Source organism: Pelodiscus sinensis, chromosome 18 (genome assembly GCF_049634645.1).
Source record: "Pelodiscus sinensis isolate JC-2024 chromosome 18, ASM4963464v1, whole genome shotgun sequence".
NCBI classification, from domain to species: domain Eukaryota; kingdom Metazoa; phylum Chordata; order Testudines; family Trionychidae; genus Pelodiscus; species Pelodiscus sinensis.
Window position 1 is genome coordinate 22,535,324 of NC_134728.1, and position 16,329 is coordinate 22,551,652.

The window sequence follows — 16,329 nt, forward strand, 5'->3', positions numbered from 1 at the left end:
ATTCCAGATTGAGTGTTTGAACACACATTTAAGCACATGGATTTTAATTGTTTTTAACATGTCAGAGGCATGAATCTTTCCCCCTATTTGTATTTGAGATATATTTAATATAGTTACTGGGCTCAGTATGGGAGTAACTGGCTGAAATTCTCTGTCCTGTGTTGCACAAAAGGCCAGACTAGATGATCTAGAGGTCCATTCTGGTCTTAAAATCTAAGATTATATTTTGAATTGCATGTCCCACTGGCCCCCTTCTAAGATAAATGGCATGGAGTAAATGATTCTGCAGTGTGGAAGATCTTGAGGAGAAAGAAGATGCCTGTGTCCCTTTTCAATAAAGATGGAAAAGAAGTAGGGTCAGTGTGATGGGGCATCTGCCCCACACTGGCCTTAAATGGGTTAAATCCAGCCCTGGCAGAGGGTTGAGATGGTGGAGCCGAAAGTACAGCCAATTAGGGCCAAGCTGGGGGCTGTATAAATAAGAGCTCCTGGAGGGACAGAGATTCATTCATTCTTGCTCCAGCTGGGGAGCAGGAAATACTTGGCAGCCTGGGGAGCTAGAGGCTTCCTGAGACAGAGCAGTGCTGAGGAAAGGCGGGCAGAGCTGGGCTGCTCTGGTCAGGGAAAGTTTCAGGCTACAGGGCCTGAGGCAAGGTTTGAGAGTACCAGGGCTGTAGAGGAGCAGCCAGGGCAGGAGAAGGCAGCAGTGATGATGAACAGGCACTTCAGTCTGCAGTTTGCCCCGAGGTAAGAGGCTAGATGATGACCAGCAGCAGGGTCACCAAGGCGAGGTGGATATAGGGGCTGGGGGTTTCCTGGGAGGGAGGACCCCATAATGTGGGGGCATTGCAGCAGGGCAGAACCCAGAGGGGAGGATGCTACTTTCTGGGAGGGATGTGGGTCCTGACGCAAGGTGGCAGAGCTAATAACGGGTAACAGCAGATGAGATACCGGCTGGAAGGGGGCTCTCTGGGGCTGAAGAGCTAATTCCCTGAGTGACCAGAAGGAGGTGCCATAGAGGTGAGTCATGCCCTGCTAAAGTCAGATTCGCCCTGTCTCACTCCATTTTTCTGTCTTAGTGCAACACCATTTTTAACAGCATGGTCGTACTGGTGTAAAATTGGAATGACAATTGTGGTGAATCAATCCCCTGGAAAACAAAATAAAACCCAACACAAATAAACACATACCCACTTCAGACAAATAGCAGCATATTCCTGTGGTTTTTAAAAAGACCATAAAAGCTGGTTATCTGTGCAAAAGGAGACTATGTGGCTGCATATAATGAGGGGCAGGTCACCACTATGGGTTTTTTGGGTCACTAGATTTGCGATGGTTGTGTACAAGTCATGTTAGATTTGGCACCGATGGACATCACAAGTTTGGGTTAGTATTGCTAGGAAATCCTAGTAAGTAATAATCGTGAACCAGCTGGCATCAATGAAATTATAGAATGTTGGGATCCTGTGCAAAGTAGGGTGCCCCACCTTCACTCAAATTTGGCTCTACTTCGCCCCCAATTATTGTGGTGGGGGTAGCCAGGCCAACCTGAGTCACATACAACCCTGCTCTAGTTCTGCGCCAATTGCTACCAGCCCTGCAGAACATGAACAGAACATGCCCAACACAGCATCCTATGTCAACCCCCACTCCACACACAGGCCCCTGCATGCTTCTCCTACATATATCCCAACAGCCTGTCCCCACTTATCCTGACATCTCAGCAGCCCTGGCCTATATACTGTGCGCTTCATCCCCTGGCTCAATGCTCCAGTTATGGGCAAGGGAAGTTCCATATGATCTCAGTTCTGCTTGCTCCACTCCCCTGCTCTGCACTCACACATCAAGGACCAAATCTGAGAGGGTGCCATTGCTAGGTCATGAGGCTACTCATTCAAATTTGGCACCCTATTAGGCACATTTTACACATCTAAATAAATAGACAAAAGTAAATAAATGTTAATTAACCAAGTAACCTTAATGAGACAAGTAGCCCTGCTCCTAGGAACAATGTCTGCTGGGCCCCCATAGGCTGGGTTGATTTATTTGCTGGTCACTCTTTATCAGCTGATTAAGGATAACTCTCTAACAAAGTCTTCAGTTGGCTTCTTTAATCCTTTGTTACTGTGAAAGGTGGTAAATCAACACAATATGTGTGGCTCTCCTCCATCTTTCCTTTCTCTGCACCTTTCCTAATCTCAATGCCCTTCTAAGAGGGGAACATGAAGAGGGAAATATCTTACCTCCGTCAACCCCTATTGTGCCCATTCCATTTGTCTTAGTTTGACAGGCCCTCCACTGTGAAAAGGGCTCTGTCTTCTATTTATTGATAAGAGACTCTTAAGCCAAGTCTACATTGGGGGGCAAAGTCAAACTAAGGAACGCAACTCCAGCTATGCGAATAGCGTAGCAGGAATTGATATACCTTAATTGGAATGTCTGCATTATCCCCATTGTGGGGGGTTGATGGGAGAAACTCGCCCATTAACTTTCCTTACTCCTTGGGTACGTTTACATAGCAGAGCTAAAGTCGAATTATGCTACGCATCTTCAGCTATGTCAATTGTGTAGCTTAAGTCGAAATTGCTTAACTCGGCTTTTGATACTGTCTACACAACAGGAAGTGGAAGGAAGAACACTCCTCCTTCAACTTCCCTTACTCCTCGTGAAATGAGGGTTACAGAAGTCAGAGTAAGAAGCCTGTTACAGTAAACTTCCGATAATCCGGCACCTTTGGGACCCAGGGGGTGCCGGATTATCAGATATGCCGGACTATCGGAATGGTTTTTTTTGAGGGGTCTGGGGTGGGGGGGTTGCCACTCCAAACCCCTCATAGTCCCCCCCCTTCCGATAGTCCGGCTTTGCCCCAGGCATCCCTGATTCAGCCGCTGCTGAAACTGACCAGCAGCGGCTGAATCGGAGACGCCTGGGGCAGAGCAGCTGGGGTGCTGCCGGGTTGATCGAGTAGCGCCGAGGATACTGATCAGCAGCTGACTCCAGGAAGCCGGAAGCAGAGCAGCTCTGCCTCGGGCTTTCTGGAATCAGCCGCTGGTCAATTTCAGCAGCGGCTGACTTGGGGACGCCTGGGGCAGAGCAGCTGGTGTGCTGCCGGGTTGATCCAGTAGCAGCGGTGCGGAACCAACCCAGCAGCACCCAAGCTGCTCTGCCCCAGGCGTCTCCAAGTCAGCCACTGCTGAAATTGACCAAGAGCTGACTCCAGAAAGCCTGAGGCAGAGCAGCTCTGCCTCGGGCTTCCTGGAATCAGCCGCTGGTCAATTTCAGCAGCTGCTGAATCAGGACGCCTGGGGTGCTGCCGGGTTGGTCCCGCAGCCCCCAGGGGCAGCGCTAGGGGACCTACCCGGCAGCGCCCCAGCTGCTCTGCCTCCGGCTTCCCCGATTCAGCTGCTGGTCAGTTTTAGCAGCGGCTGAATAGGGGAAGCTGGGGGCAGAGCAGCTCCAATGGTCCGGCTGAGGAGCACTTTCGGGTTCCTGATGGTGCTGGACCATCAGGAGTGCCGGACCGTCAGATGCCACACCAATGGAGTTTTACTGTATTTTGAAATAATTTCGAAATAACGGCTTGCTGTGTAGATGTGCACTGTTATTTCAAAATAAGAATGCAGTGAGACATAGCCCTTGTGACCTGATAGAGTATCAGAGTCGATGGGAGTGTGATCAGCAGTAGATTTAGCATGTCCTAATTAAACCCGCTAAATCGACACCCAGGAGATCAGTCTCCATTGTGTCAAACTCTTGGTAAGTGTAGACAAGGCCCCAGTTACCTTGTTACTGGAGAAGTCATCTTTGGAAACATGATCTTTCTACTGACAGCTGCTTCAAGCAGTGCTGCCTGGTGTTCTGCATTCTGGGGACAATGTCACAGAGCTGGAGCTGTTGCCTTGTCATACGCTGAGTTGTGTTCTGTGCATTTTGCAATCCAGAATGTAGAAGTTGTCACCTTTGGCCCATGTATGTGCCTGAACAACATCTAAATAAAATATGCCCTAAATTAGAGGAGGAAAGGGTAATCAGAAGGGGGGAGGGTGAAATGGGAAAGCAAGAATCTTCTAAGCTATGTCTTCTGATTTGCCAGATCCACCATATAAACCAACCTAAGCGGCTGCAGAAAGGCAGAGTCTAACCATACATAGTCAGAGCTAGTGCAATACACATGAAACAAGGGGGGGTTAGTTTACAGCTGGAATCACGCTGAATAACTGAGTCCTAGCTGCAATCAGGTGCTCTCTGTTGAAGATTTGAAGAGGAGGCCGTGGTGTTTGATGAGAGAACCCTTCACAACAGCTACCAGCCCACTGTAGAAAAGGAGGTGTGATTAATACTGAGCTGTCTTCCCGAGTACCCAGGGAGACCTAATTACTACCCCCCCATCTCCACACACACATAGTGGAAAGCTGTGATGCTGGCAGTAGAGTCATTTTAGCAGGTTCAAGAGGGGGCTTACAACTTTTTAATTGTATCCTTTGGTATATATGGTTGTGACTACTTTCTTCCACTATTTGATCTGAGGAAGTGGGTCTGGCCCACGAAAGCTCATCATCTAATAAACCATCTTGTTAGTCTTTAAAGTGCTACATAGTCCTGCATTTTGCTACAACTGTACTGACCTCCAAGCCGGAGGGAGTGAGTGAGGGTCCCCTGTGTGAGTAGCAGGCAGGACAGACCCCCCGGCTGTAGCGGCTGGACAACCTGTGCTAGCAGGACAGCGGTTCTGGCTCGAATCGGCAGGGCTCCGAGCTTGCCCGGTGTGTCAGCAGCCACCAGGGATGGCGAGCGCGCCAAGGCTGCTGAGCCAGGAGCCAGCTGGGGGCAAAGCCGCTCTTGCTGGCCCCGGCCCCGGCCCCAGCCTGGGGGTGAGGGATTTCTGAGGCGCCCCGGCAGGACTCAGCCTCGTTCTCCGCTCCCCACCTCCGGGGCTGTGGGGCTCTGTATCAGCGGCCCCCTCCCCTCCAGGCAACGGGCAGGTGGGCTCTGCTGGGAGCCCCGAGCCGAACTCCAGCTCTCGGGGCAACGCAGGAGCCTGCGGGGGGTGGCCGGAGCGTGGGCGAGGCGGGCTGGGGCTGGACAGCGCTGCGGGGGGCGGGTCGGGTCGCTGGCCAAGGCTGGGCTGAGCGGGGTTGTCATGCCGGGGGGGCGGTAGCCGGCGGGGGTGTCGGGCGGGATTGGGAAAGGGGGGGTACGGAGCCGGGGGTGGGGTTGGCCGGGGCGGGGGTGGGGACGGCCAGCAGCAGTGGCCCCGTGCTCTGTGCCGCCCCCAGGTAAGAGCCCGCCCCCCCTGCGGGGTAACTCTCCTCCCCCCGGGATAAAGCGGCGGCCCCTGCGCCCGGCCGCAGTCGGGGCCAGCTGGCTGTGCGGCGGGTTATGGCAGCGCTCGGAGCCCTAGTGAAGAAAGTGTGGAGTATCCGCCGGTTCCTGGTGTTACTCTGCACCCCGCTGGTGCTGCTGCCCATCATCATCAGCCTGCCCCCCAAGGTAACCCCTTCCCCCCCCCCCCCCGCTTCCCCGGGGATCCCCGGCTTGTCTCCAGAGACACCGCCGGACCTAGCGCCCCCTCCCAGGGACTCCCCCCCTGCCATGCTGAGCGCCCCCGGGGAGCCCTGCTCGCCACGCTCCCCTCGCCCCCGGGCAAGCCAGCCGCCTGCCTGCCCCCGCCACTCCCCTCTGCCCTGCCCCGGCCAGGCGCGCACCCCGGCAGGGCGCTAGCAGCGGCGCGTTCGGCTGCAGCCCGGGAGCGCAGCCAGCGGAGTTTGTCCCCAACTCTTACAACTTTCCGCTGAGCGCCGAGCGCCTGCTGCTGCTGCGAGCCGCCTTCCGCGGGGACCCGCTGTCAGCCCGGGAACACGTGCTCCTGCCCCTCGGCTCCACCACTGGCAGCGCGAGCAGGTGCGCGTTTCCCAGCCCCTTCCTGTCACTCTGGGGACTCCGGGCTCGTTTCCCCGCTGGGGGGCAGGCCCCTTCCCGGACAGCCTGCCCCCTGCCCGGGCAGCTCCTGGGTCCCCCACCAGGGGAAGAAAAAAAGCGAGGCAGCGGCTGCACTGTCCCCGATGGAGCATTTCAAGTCATGAGACCTCACGCACCTTCCCCAAGCCCGTCTTCCCTCCCCCGATCCTCAGGGTGTGCTTGGCCATAAGTACCTGGTGCAAACGGTGCCTCCAGCCTCATAGACAGCAACGTGGCATTGGACTTAGCCATGTGGTTTTATCCCTAATTAGTTTGGGCTCTGGCTACTCTGGCTCTCTTCCATGGCTATGCTTCCACAGTTATGGATCAGTCACTTGAGCTAGATTCTCCCCTGGTTTAATTGCCAGGGCTGCCTGGAGGGCACTTTCTAGGAGTGGTCCCTGTGGGCAGACATAGTCCATAATGTTTTACCCTTGGGGTGGAAATGCTTCAGGGAGAAGGTCTGTGCCTAGTTTAACTCTATTGGTGTGGTGGTGGTGGGGAATGCTGCTTTGTTGCAGGGTGCAGATATGGTGCTTTTTATTGTGATGTGTATTTATGTATTTGGGAGAGTGTCTAGAGCTATGGGTGTGTGTGGATGGGGAGACAGGGTAGCTCCAAACAAACCAATGCATCACAGGGTGATGGGAATATTGACTAATGCAGAACTAAGCATGATGGGTGTCAGAACTGGCTACAATGAAGTGGAATACTAAGATCTGCCACTAACAAGTATGCTATTCTATTCTTTCAACCTTCCCAGGATACCAGAGTGCTTATAGGCTATGACTATACTGGCGCCATCTTGCGCCAGAGATACACAAATGAGGCTAAGCGTGGAATATTGCCAAGCCTCATTTGCATACCTAATGAGCCGCCATTTTTGTGGAAGAGGCTCTTGTGCTTGGAGGAGCTGTCTATACTGCCCCTTCTTGTGCAAGAAAAACCCTCTTGCGTAATGCCGCCACGCTGATTATTTTCAGGAATAACGGCATTGCGCAAGAGGGTTTTTCTTGCGCAAGAAGGGGCAGTGTAGACAGCTCCTAGCGCAAGAACCTCTTCTGCAAAAATGGTGGCTCTTTAGTTATGCAAATGAGGCTCAGCCATATTCCATGCTTAGCCTCATTTGCATAGCCATGTGGTTTTATTTCTGGTGCAAGATCGCGCCAGTGTAGACATAGCCATAGAGTGCTTTTCATCAGTGACAAGTATCAAAGGGTAGCCGTGTTAGTCTGTATCCACAAAAACAATGAGGAGTCCTGTGGCACTTTAAAGACTAACTGATCTATTTGGGCATTGGCTTTTGTGGGAAAACCCCCACTTTGCAGATGCATGGAGTGGAAATTACAGAGGTAGCATTAAGATACTAACTCATGAGAAGAAGACACTTTATCAAGTGCACAGTGCTAACAAGGCCTTGTCATTCCTCTTAGATGTGGCCCACTCCCAGCAGTTGATGAGGAGGTGTGAATACCAAGAGAGGGAAAATTGCTTTTGTAGTGAGTCAGCCATGTCCAGTCCCTGTTCAAACCCAGGTTAATAGTGTCAAGTTTGCAAATGAATTGCATCTCTGCAGTTTCTCACTGAAGTCTGTTTTTGAAGTGTTTTTGTTGAAGGATGGCCACTTGAGTGTCCAGGGAGATGGGAGTGTTCTACTGGTTTTTGTATGTTACCATTCTTGATGTCTGATTTGTGCCCATTTATTTTTTGGCATAGAGACTATCCAGTTTGGCTAATGTACATGGCATAGGGGTATGGCTAGCACATGATGGCATATATCACATTAGTAGATATACAAGGTGAATGAGCCCCAGTGATGTGGCTGATATGGTTAGGTCCTGTGATGGTATTGTTTGAGTAGATATGCCAGCAGAGTTAGCAACAGGTTTTGTTGCAGTGATTGGTTCCTCAGTTAGTGTTTCTATGGTGTGATGTGCAATTGCTAGTGAGTATTTGCTTCAGGTTGGGGGGCTAACTCTAAGTGAGGACTGACCTGCCTTCCAAGGCCTGTGAACTTGAGGAATATTTTTCCAGGATAGATTGTAGACTACTGATGATATGGTAGAGAGGGTTTAGCTGGGGGCTGTAGATGATGGCCAGTGGTGTTCTATCATTTTCATTGTTGGGCCTGTGCTATAGAAGGTGACTTCTGGGTACCTGTCTGTCTCTGTCAGTCTGTTTCTTCATTTCCTCAGGTAGGCAGTGTAGTTTTAAGAATGCTTGATAAAGCTCTTGTAGAGTAGGTGTTTGTCTCTGTCTGAGGGGTGGAAGCAAATGTGGTTGTCTCTTAGGGCTTGGCTATAGACAGTGGATTGTATGATGCCCTTGTCTTTTCATCAGTAGATCTCAAAGGGAGTCTGAGGCACAGAGAGATGCAGTGACATGCCCAAATAGGCCCCTATGAACTAGGGATGTAAAAGTGTCCATGTGTAAATGGTTAACCAATGAACCTAGGCTCATTGGTTAGCCTTCACAGATACATGAAGAGGCTCTCCCCCCACCCCCATGCTGCTGCCTCTGTATCAGAGAACAGTGCAAGGTGAGGGGATGGTTTTAAGCTGGCTCCCTGTAAGCACTGGCTCCCTCACCAATGCTGCTGCCTCTGATACAGAGGCGGCAGCATGAGGGGTGGAGGAGGCAGACGGCTCAAGGGAGCCATCTCCCCACATGCAAATGTGTACATGTTTACCTTAATAAATATATTTTAATATCCCTATGATAAACCCAGAGTTCCTGAGTTCCAGCACAGGGTTCTAGCTATTAGGACCACTGCCTCCCGAACTGTAAGGAAATCCCATGATAAGGCAACCCCAAGCTCTATACCTAAGAACAGTTTTCTTGGGGAAGCCAAAAATTGCCAAGGTGATGTCAGAACTGTAGTTAGAGTCTCAGTAAAGTTTCATCTGAGCTACAGTATGCCCTGTGAGTATTGCATGGTTTAAATACAGGTTTGGGTCACGGTTTGTTATCATTCATTCCCTCTTATGAGCAATGTCGTCAACGATGGCATTTTGCAAGGGTAGGACATGTGGTTGTAAACTGGCAACCTTTGTTTCTGTGACTGAAGGAGCTTCTCCAGTGAAATATTTGGATTATTCTGTACAAGCTGTTTCCAGTTTAAGATTTGAGCTTGGGGGTTGTGTGTTTGAGAGCAGAGCAGGTGACTTGTCTTTAGCAGCGAATGCTAAAAATCTTCTTGGCGGGGAAAGGCAGGATTTTTACAGCTCTCTCACACAAAGTTTAGTTAGATGCCCAGAGTAACTATATTTTCCTTTCGGGAGACATGGGATGAAATGCAGGTCCTGTTGATGTCTTTGGGAGGGTTTTTTTTTTTTGGCCATTTACTTCAACGGGGCCAAGATTTCACCCTTGAATTCACATCCTGACTCAGAGCCACTTGAAAATGAATTTGTTCCAATCAGCAGAAATTGGGCACAGCTCAGCATGTTCAGCATGCTCAAGAGACGCACTCGACTGGAACAGCAGTGGCTAGGGCCAGTCATGAGTCAGGTGCATTGGCAGAGCTGTGTGGAAGACACCTTTACAGTCTACTGATCTCGTGCAGGGCTGTAATCAGATAAAACCTTCACATCCGAAGTCCCAACATGAATCCCTGAAATAAAGAAAAAAAGAATGAACATTGTTCTAGTTGATGTCACCGCACAGAAGCAAAGAGAATTCCTTTCTGGATTTAAAATCCATACTTTCCATTTTGCATAACTGTTTTTTTTTTTTTTGGATGATGTCTTGCTAAGTGCATATGAAATGTTTCGATTGTTTCAAAGGGAGAAATGGGGTTATATAACAGATATCTAATTCCCTTTGCAGACTTGTAAATAACTCATTATATTAGCTTGCACATTCAGTTTCTGCAACTGAACAAGTAACTTGAAAGCTTTTAATGGTTTTCCTTTGGAAGCTGACACTGTCCATCCAGGCACATAGTCTGTGTTAGAAGAGGCATGTTGTCTGTTAAATGGAGTATGTCTACTACTCTCTTGTTCTGGGATATGTCTATACTACAAACCTAAGTGGAATTCTAGTCACTGCACAAATGACTGCGGTGGTGCATATTTACTCTTCTTGGGTTGGTGTGTGTCCTTGTCACAGTGGTCTCCAACCTTTTTAACCGCAAGATCACTTTTTCAATTTAAATACAATGTAAGATCAACCTCAAACCCAAATACCCTGGCCCCACTTCCCCCTCTTGCACCTGCTCCACCTCTTCTCGGAGGCCTCACCCTGCTCACTTCATCCCCCTTCCTCCCCGAACCTCATTGGCTTTCACCAGGCTGGGGTAGGGGGTTGGGGTGCAGGCTCTGGTCTTTGGCCAAGGACTTTGGAGTGTGGGAGGGGCTCCAGGCTTAGCCCAGGGTGTGGGATTGGGGTCCAGGAGGGGTTTCATGGTGCAAACTCTGGGAAGGAGTTTGGATGGAGGGGGATTCACATCTGGTGCAGGAGGAGATTCAGGGCTGGGACAGGAGTTCAGGAAGCAGGCTCTGGTTTGGCACCATTTAACTGAGACAGTTTCCGAGAGGTGGAGCAGTGGGGTTTAAGCAGGCTTACTCCTGCTCTGGCCTTGCACCATTCCTAAAATCATCTGGCATGTACACCAATGGCTCCATGGTACCATGTGCTGCCCCTCATCTACAGGCACTGAGCCCACAGCTTCTACTGGTCAAGGTTCCCTGTTATTGATAAATGGGAGCTGTAGGAGCGGTGTCTGCAGGCAAGGACAGCATGTGGAGACCCCTGCTCTGCCTTTGTCAGGGGCTGCAGGGACATGTCAGCCACTTCCAGGAGCAGCAATTACCACAGAGATCATTAATCCAGCTGCAACAGGTTGGGCATTTTAGAACTCACTACTCATAGAATTAAATTAAAGCATGAGAGCGAAATCAAAGTTATGAAATGCACAGACCAGTCAAAACCCAAAAACTAACACACTTTGCAAGCTGTAAAAGTAGTAACAACAACCTCCTGCATATGTGCTGGGTCAGGAGATGCGAGTGAAAGACAAGTGTGAGTTTTTGAGAGTGACAGAGACACACACAGCGTGTGAGAGTGACAGAGATTTGCATTGCCAAGCTCCTTTCATCCCCTTCTCTCTATGTGGAGATGGAGTACAGAAGTGGAGGGAAGAAAGGCACCCTGACATCAGTGCCTCCTTCTTCTCCCTCCCACACCCTGCGCAGCAAGCAGGAGGCTCCCAGCGGGGCAGCTTCAAGGCAGAGGGCAGGAGCAGCATGACAGAGGGTGCAGGGGCATCTGAAGAGCCAGCACTTAATAGCTTCCTGGCCAAACCAGTCAGGATCACCTGTCAGAGGCTCAAAGATCTACCAGTAGATCCTGATCTACTGGTTGGTGACCACTGCCTTATCAGGAGCAATTTCCTTGACCTAATAGGGGCATTGTGGGGAGTTGACAGCCTGGTTTCCTCCTGGGCAGAAGGAAACGTAGGCAGGGAAAGGCATTGACTTAAAAAAATTGCCTACACTGGGGGGGCTGGGGCCATGCTGTGTGGCTTCCTGACTCTCAGCTGGAGTTGGACAGAGCTTGGCTTTGGGTGGAAAGGGCAGGACTTTGGCTGCCTTCTGCACTGGGCCTTCACCTGCCACTGATGGAGAGAACCATTCTAAATCCTTATTCAGTCCTAATTTGATCATGTTAAATTTGCAAATGAATTGCAGCTCTGCTGTTTCTCTTTGTAGTCTGGTTCTGAAGTTTTTTTTGTTTTTTTTTTTTTTTTGTAGATGGATGGCTATGTATAAACCTATTACTAAGTGTCCAGGGAGGTTAAAGTGTTCTCCTTCTGGATTTTCTATGTTACCTTGTTTGGTGTTTGATTTCTGTCCATTTATCCTTTGACACAAAGGCTGTCCAGTTTGGCCAATATACATGGCAGAAGGGCATTGCTGGCACATGATGGGATATATCATGTTAGTAGATATGTGGGTGGATGAGCCCCTGATGATATGGCTTATGTGGTTAGGTCCTATGATGGTGTTGCTCGACTAGTTATGTGGACAGAATTGGCAACAGGGTTTGTTGCAGGGATTGGTTCCTGGTTTAGTGTTTCTGTGGTGGGTGGCTGCTGGTGAGCATTTACTTCAGGTTGGGGGGCTGTCTTTAGGAAAGGACTGGCCTATCTCCCAAGGTCTGTGAGAGTGAGGGATTGTTTTCCAGGACAGCTTGTAGATTATTGATGATGTGGTAGAGAGGTTTTAGCTGGGGGGTTGTAGGTAATGGCCAGTGGTGTTCTATTGTTTTCCTTGTTGGGCCTGCCCTGTAGTAAGTGACTTCTGTATACTCATCTGGCTCTGTCAGTCTGTTTCTTCATTTCCCCAGGTGTGTATTGTAGTTTTAAGAATGTCTGATAAAGATCTTGTAGGTGTGTGTCTGAGGGACTGGAGCAGATACAGTTGTATCTTAGGGTTTGGCTGTAGACAATGGATTGTATGATATGCCCTGAATTAGGGCTGCCAGATGGTTTAACCAAAAATACCAAATGCGCTCCCCCCCAAAAAAAACTGAGGAAAAAAAAGGGGGAGATCAAAGCTGTTGGAGGGGGGAAAAAAAGGACCCCGACAGTTATTAAGCAAAAAAAACCAAACCAAAAATACAAAAAAACCCAGCATGGCCCCTTTAAGGCCTTTGGGGCTTTTTTTGCCGGTGGCCATCTTGTTTTCTTCCTCTGTGCCAGAAGACAGCTTCCCTGCGGAACCAGGTAAGCGGGGAGCGGGGGGGAGGAGAGTCCGGGGGTGGGGCTGGGCCCGGTTGCTGAATGTGTCATAGGGTTGCCAGGTATCTGGTATTTTTGCCTCCTGGCAGGGAAAAAAAAATCAGAAAATACCGGACATTTCCGGTATTTTCTGATTTTTTTTTTTTAAATCAGTCAGGAGGCGAAAATATCAGAAAATGTCAATACCGGACACCTGGCAACCCTACCCTGAATAGAAGCTGGAGGCAGGTAGGTTAGTGCCGTGGTCAGTAGGCTTTTGGTATAGGGTTGTGTTTATGTGAGCATTATTTATTTATACTGTAGTGTCCAGGAAGTGGATGTCATGTTTGGACTGGTCCAGGCTGAGGCTGATAGTGGGGTGGAAATTGTTGAAATCCTAGTGGAATTTTTCAAGGGCCTCCTTCCTGTGGGTCCATATGATGAGGATGTCCTCCAGGTAGCACAAGTAGAGGAAGAGTGCCAGCGGATGAAAGTTGAGGAAGCCTTGTTCTAGGTTAGCCATAAGAAACATTGGTGTACTGCAGAGCCATGCAGGTACCCATAGCAGTGCCACTGACTTGAAAGTATAAATTGTCCTCAAATATGAAATGGTTGTGGGTGAGGACAAAGTCACAAAGCTCAGCCACCAGGTGTGGGAATCCTAGTAGAATTTTGGGGACACTGTTCCAGTCAGCTTGTAGTCCATCCTCATGGGGAATATTGTTGTAGAGAGCTTCTACATCCATGGTGGCCAGGATGGTGTTTTCAGGAAGTGCACTGATGCTCTGTAGTTTCCTCAGGAAGTCAGTGGTGTCTCGAAGATACCTAGGAGTGCTGGTAGATTGAAGAGGAATCCCTTGCTAAAGAGAAGCTACCATAGCTAGCTCTTGGCTACTCATTCTCCACACCCCTAGGCAGAGTTAAGAGATTTGGGTGGGGGGGCCGAGAGCACTTTACTCAGGTGAGTTATGCCAGTGTAATTGTCCCTAGGGGGGTATTAAAAGTAGTGGAAGTTAGAGTTGGAGGGTGTTGGTTCAGCTGAGTATTGTAGTATTTAGGGATGTAAGGGAGTAGTTGACTAGCTGATGACCCAATAAGCCTAGGCTTATCTGTTAGTCGAGTTGACTACTCACATTCCTCCCACCCTGCTGCCTCTGTATCAGAGGCAGTGAGTGGGGGGAAGCAGGAGCTAGTGGTGGTGGGAGCTGACTTAAAAGCTGGTTTCCCCCAGCACCAGCTCTATCAGAGGCAACAGCATGGGGTGGGGGGTGAAGCAGGGGTTGCTTTACGGCAGCAGCCTCTGTCCACATGGGGCCCCAACTGGGGCTGCTCCGCTCCTACTGCCTTTTAAATTGCAGAGCTGCAGTGGGGTGTGGTCCCGGACCTGGCATGAGCTGGAACTCAGCTGGGCTACCTATCGATTAATTGAGTTGTCAATAAAAATTCTGTTGACTACTTGATTAGTAAATTAACCTCATTTTAACACCCCTAGTAGTGTTCAGTGATCACTTTGTGCTTCTTGCACTTAGAAGAACACTGCTTTATTCGGTGTCCTGATCCAGCTAGCTAAGCAGCTTCACAGCACCCCTCACAGACTTTCAGCCTTGGAAGCTCAGCCCTTAAAGGACCTGATCCTAATGTCCCAGGTGGCCCCCACCTTATGTACTAGATCCTTATGTCCCAGGTGGCCTTACCTTATGTACTAGAACCACACCTGTCCTGTTGCCAAAAGCCCTCCCTGGCCATGAAGAAAGGGCTAGATTTTGGCCATAATACAATGTACTTGTTAGTGTCTTTTAAAGGGTACCAGAGATATGGGACCTAACATAGCACTTCAACTATTCTCCTAGGCCTCGGTTTGGCACTGAGCTCTATGGTTGCCCATTAGGGACGAAGTGTGGGATTGGATGATTTGTTTTTTATTTTAATGTAACTCAGAAAAAATGCCACTGGAATTGTGAAGGCCAATCAGTATGAATGACTGAGCCTGAGCCTTGGGCTCTTGTTGCCTACAGATGTTCAGCTGGTTGCCTACAGACGTTGCTTCCCAGGAGCTTCATTTCTGTTCACAAGGGGTGGCTAATCTCTGCATTGGGGATCAAGGGGCAAAGTGTCACCTGGATTTGCATTTGGAATGCCAAGAAACCACAAACTTACCATGAGTTTGGTGGAAAGTCCTAAGTGGGCAAAGGCTTCCTGAAAAGATTTGAGCCCCTCAGGGAAACTTCCAGAGGACATGATCTGAGTGGGCATGCAGGTCACAAACACCTGGCAAGGAATTTCCTTGTGAACACTGACACAGGGTGGTAGTTTAGGTGCCGGAGGACTGAAAATTCCCCCATCAAGTCAGGCCCCTTCTAATGCTGCTCATTTCTATCCCCTCTATCCCTATATTGGGGATGCTGTTAAAACACGTCCCCCTTGCCTTCCCTGCAGTGCAGCAATAGCTGCTGTTGTAAGCAGAGCTAGGATGTAAAGAGGGCTGTGTAAATACATACGTAGACAGATTGCCGGATCCTGGCGGGTTGGCATTTGAATGGCACCTCTGTATTTGTCAATGCTTTCTGAGAGGATTGTGCGGTTGGAGGAGAACACTCTGGGGTAACTGGTCATCATCTCAACTTCTGACTGCCTCTGGGAAAGAGAGAGTCTGAGCTCACAGGCAGGTTTCACTGGAGGTAGCATGTGCTCCCTCAGTGGTGGCTGAAACAGTGAAAGGGTGATGCCTGGGCCATGCATTAAGCACCGCGATGCACGGTTTCCCGAGGAAGTGCATTTTCCTTACCACACTTTGCACCACAGTCCCTGGGGTCACCCCGTCTCAGTGGCTGCTGCTGAAATTCTTGAATATTTAACCCAAGAGTTGGAGGCGCTTGTGACCCCCTCTAGGGGAGTTGTGAATGATTGCAAAACGCTCAAGTAGGGCAGCAGTTGGTTGGAATGTTGTGTTGCAAGTTTAGGCACAAGGAGCACTTTTAATGAGATGTGCAAAGTGCTTGTTACAACTGCTTCTAATGAACTCTATGCCTGTGGTCCCCTAGCTGTAACCAGGCCTGCTACCCAGGGCTCCGGGCAAGTGTTTAATGCCCACTTCTTTCTAAAAACAGTGATTCAATCCTTTAATGAACACAGATCAACTTACAACTAACTTAGAAGTAAGATATAGGGGCTGGCAGGCTTGGAAGCAATGGATATCTCCTGACTGGAGTAAGGAAACTTAACAGCTTCCAAGAAAAAGCAGCTCTGATATTTAAAAGCAATAAGCAAGAACCACTTAGTGTTGCCAGATGGTTTAACCAAAGATACTGGCCCCCCCAAAGCCCTCAAAAAACACTGTTGAGAAAAAAAAGGGGGGGGGGGAGACCAAAATTGTTGAGGGGAAAAAAAAAAGACCCCAACAGTTATTAAGCAACAAAAATACAAAAAACCCAGCATGGCCCCTTTAAGGCCTTTGGGGCTTTTTTTGCTGGTGGCCATCTTGTTTTCTTCCTCTGTGCCAGAAGACAGCTTCCCGGTGGGATCAGGTAAGTGGGGGAGGGAGGGAAGAGAGAGCCCATGGGACGAGTCTGGGGGCTGGGGCTGGGGCTGAGCCCGGTTGCTGAGTGTGGTAGGGTTGCCAGGTGTCTGGTATTTTCGCCTCCTGGCAGGAG

At 49.7% G+C, this 16,329-nt stretch overlaps 1 protein-coding gene across 3 annotated transcripts in view; it reads left to right on the forward strand.

Annotated features, from left to right (window-relative positions):
• The first annotated feature begins 5,247 nt into the window (after positions 1-5,247).
• SLC13A3 (solute carrier family 13 member 3) overlaps positions 5,248-16,329 on the forward strand; it is a 53,683-nt gene continuing 42,601 nt past the window's right edge. The window contains exon 1 of one of the 3 annotated variants that reach the window (XM_075901244.1): positions 5,248-5,490. In XM_075901244.1, coding sequence (XP_075757359.1) covers positions 5,380-5,490 — 111 coding nt within the window. In that variant the 5' untranslated portion in view covers positions 5,248-5,379. The remainder of the gene's footprint in view (positions 5,491-16,329) is intronic. The other 2 variants (XM_075901243.1, XM_075901246.1) reach the window with 2 other exon arrangements.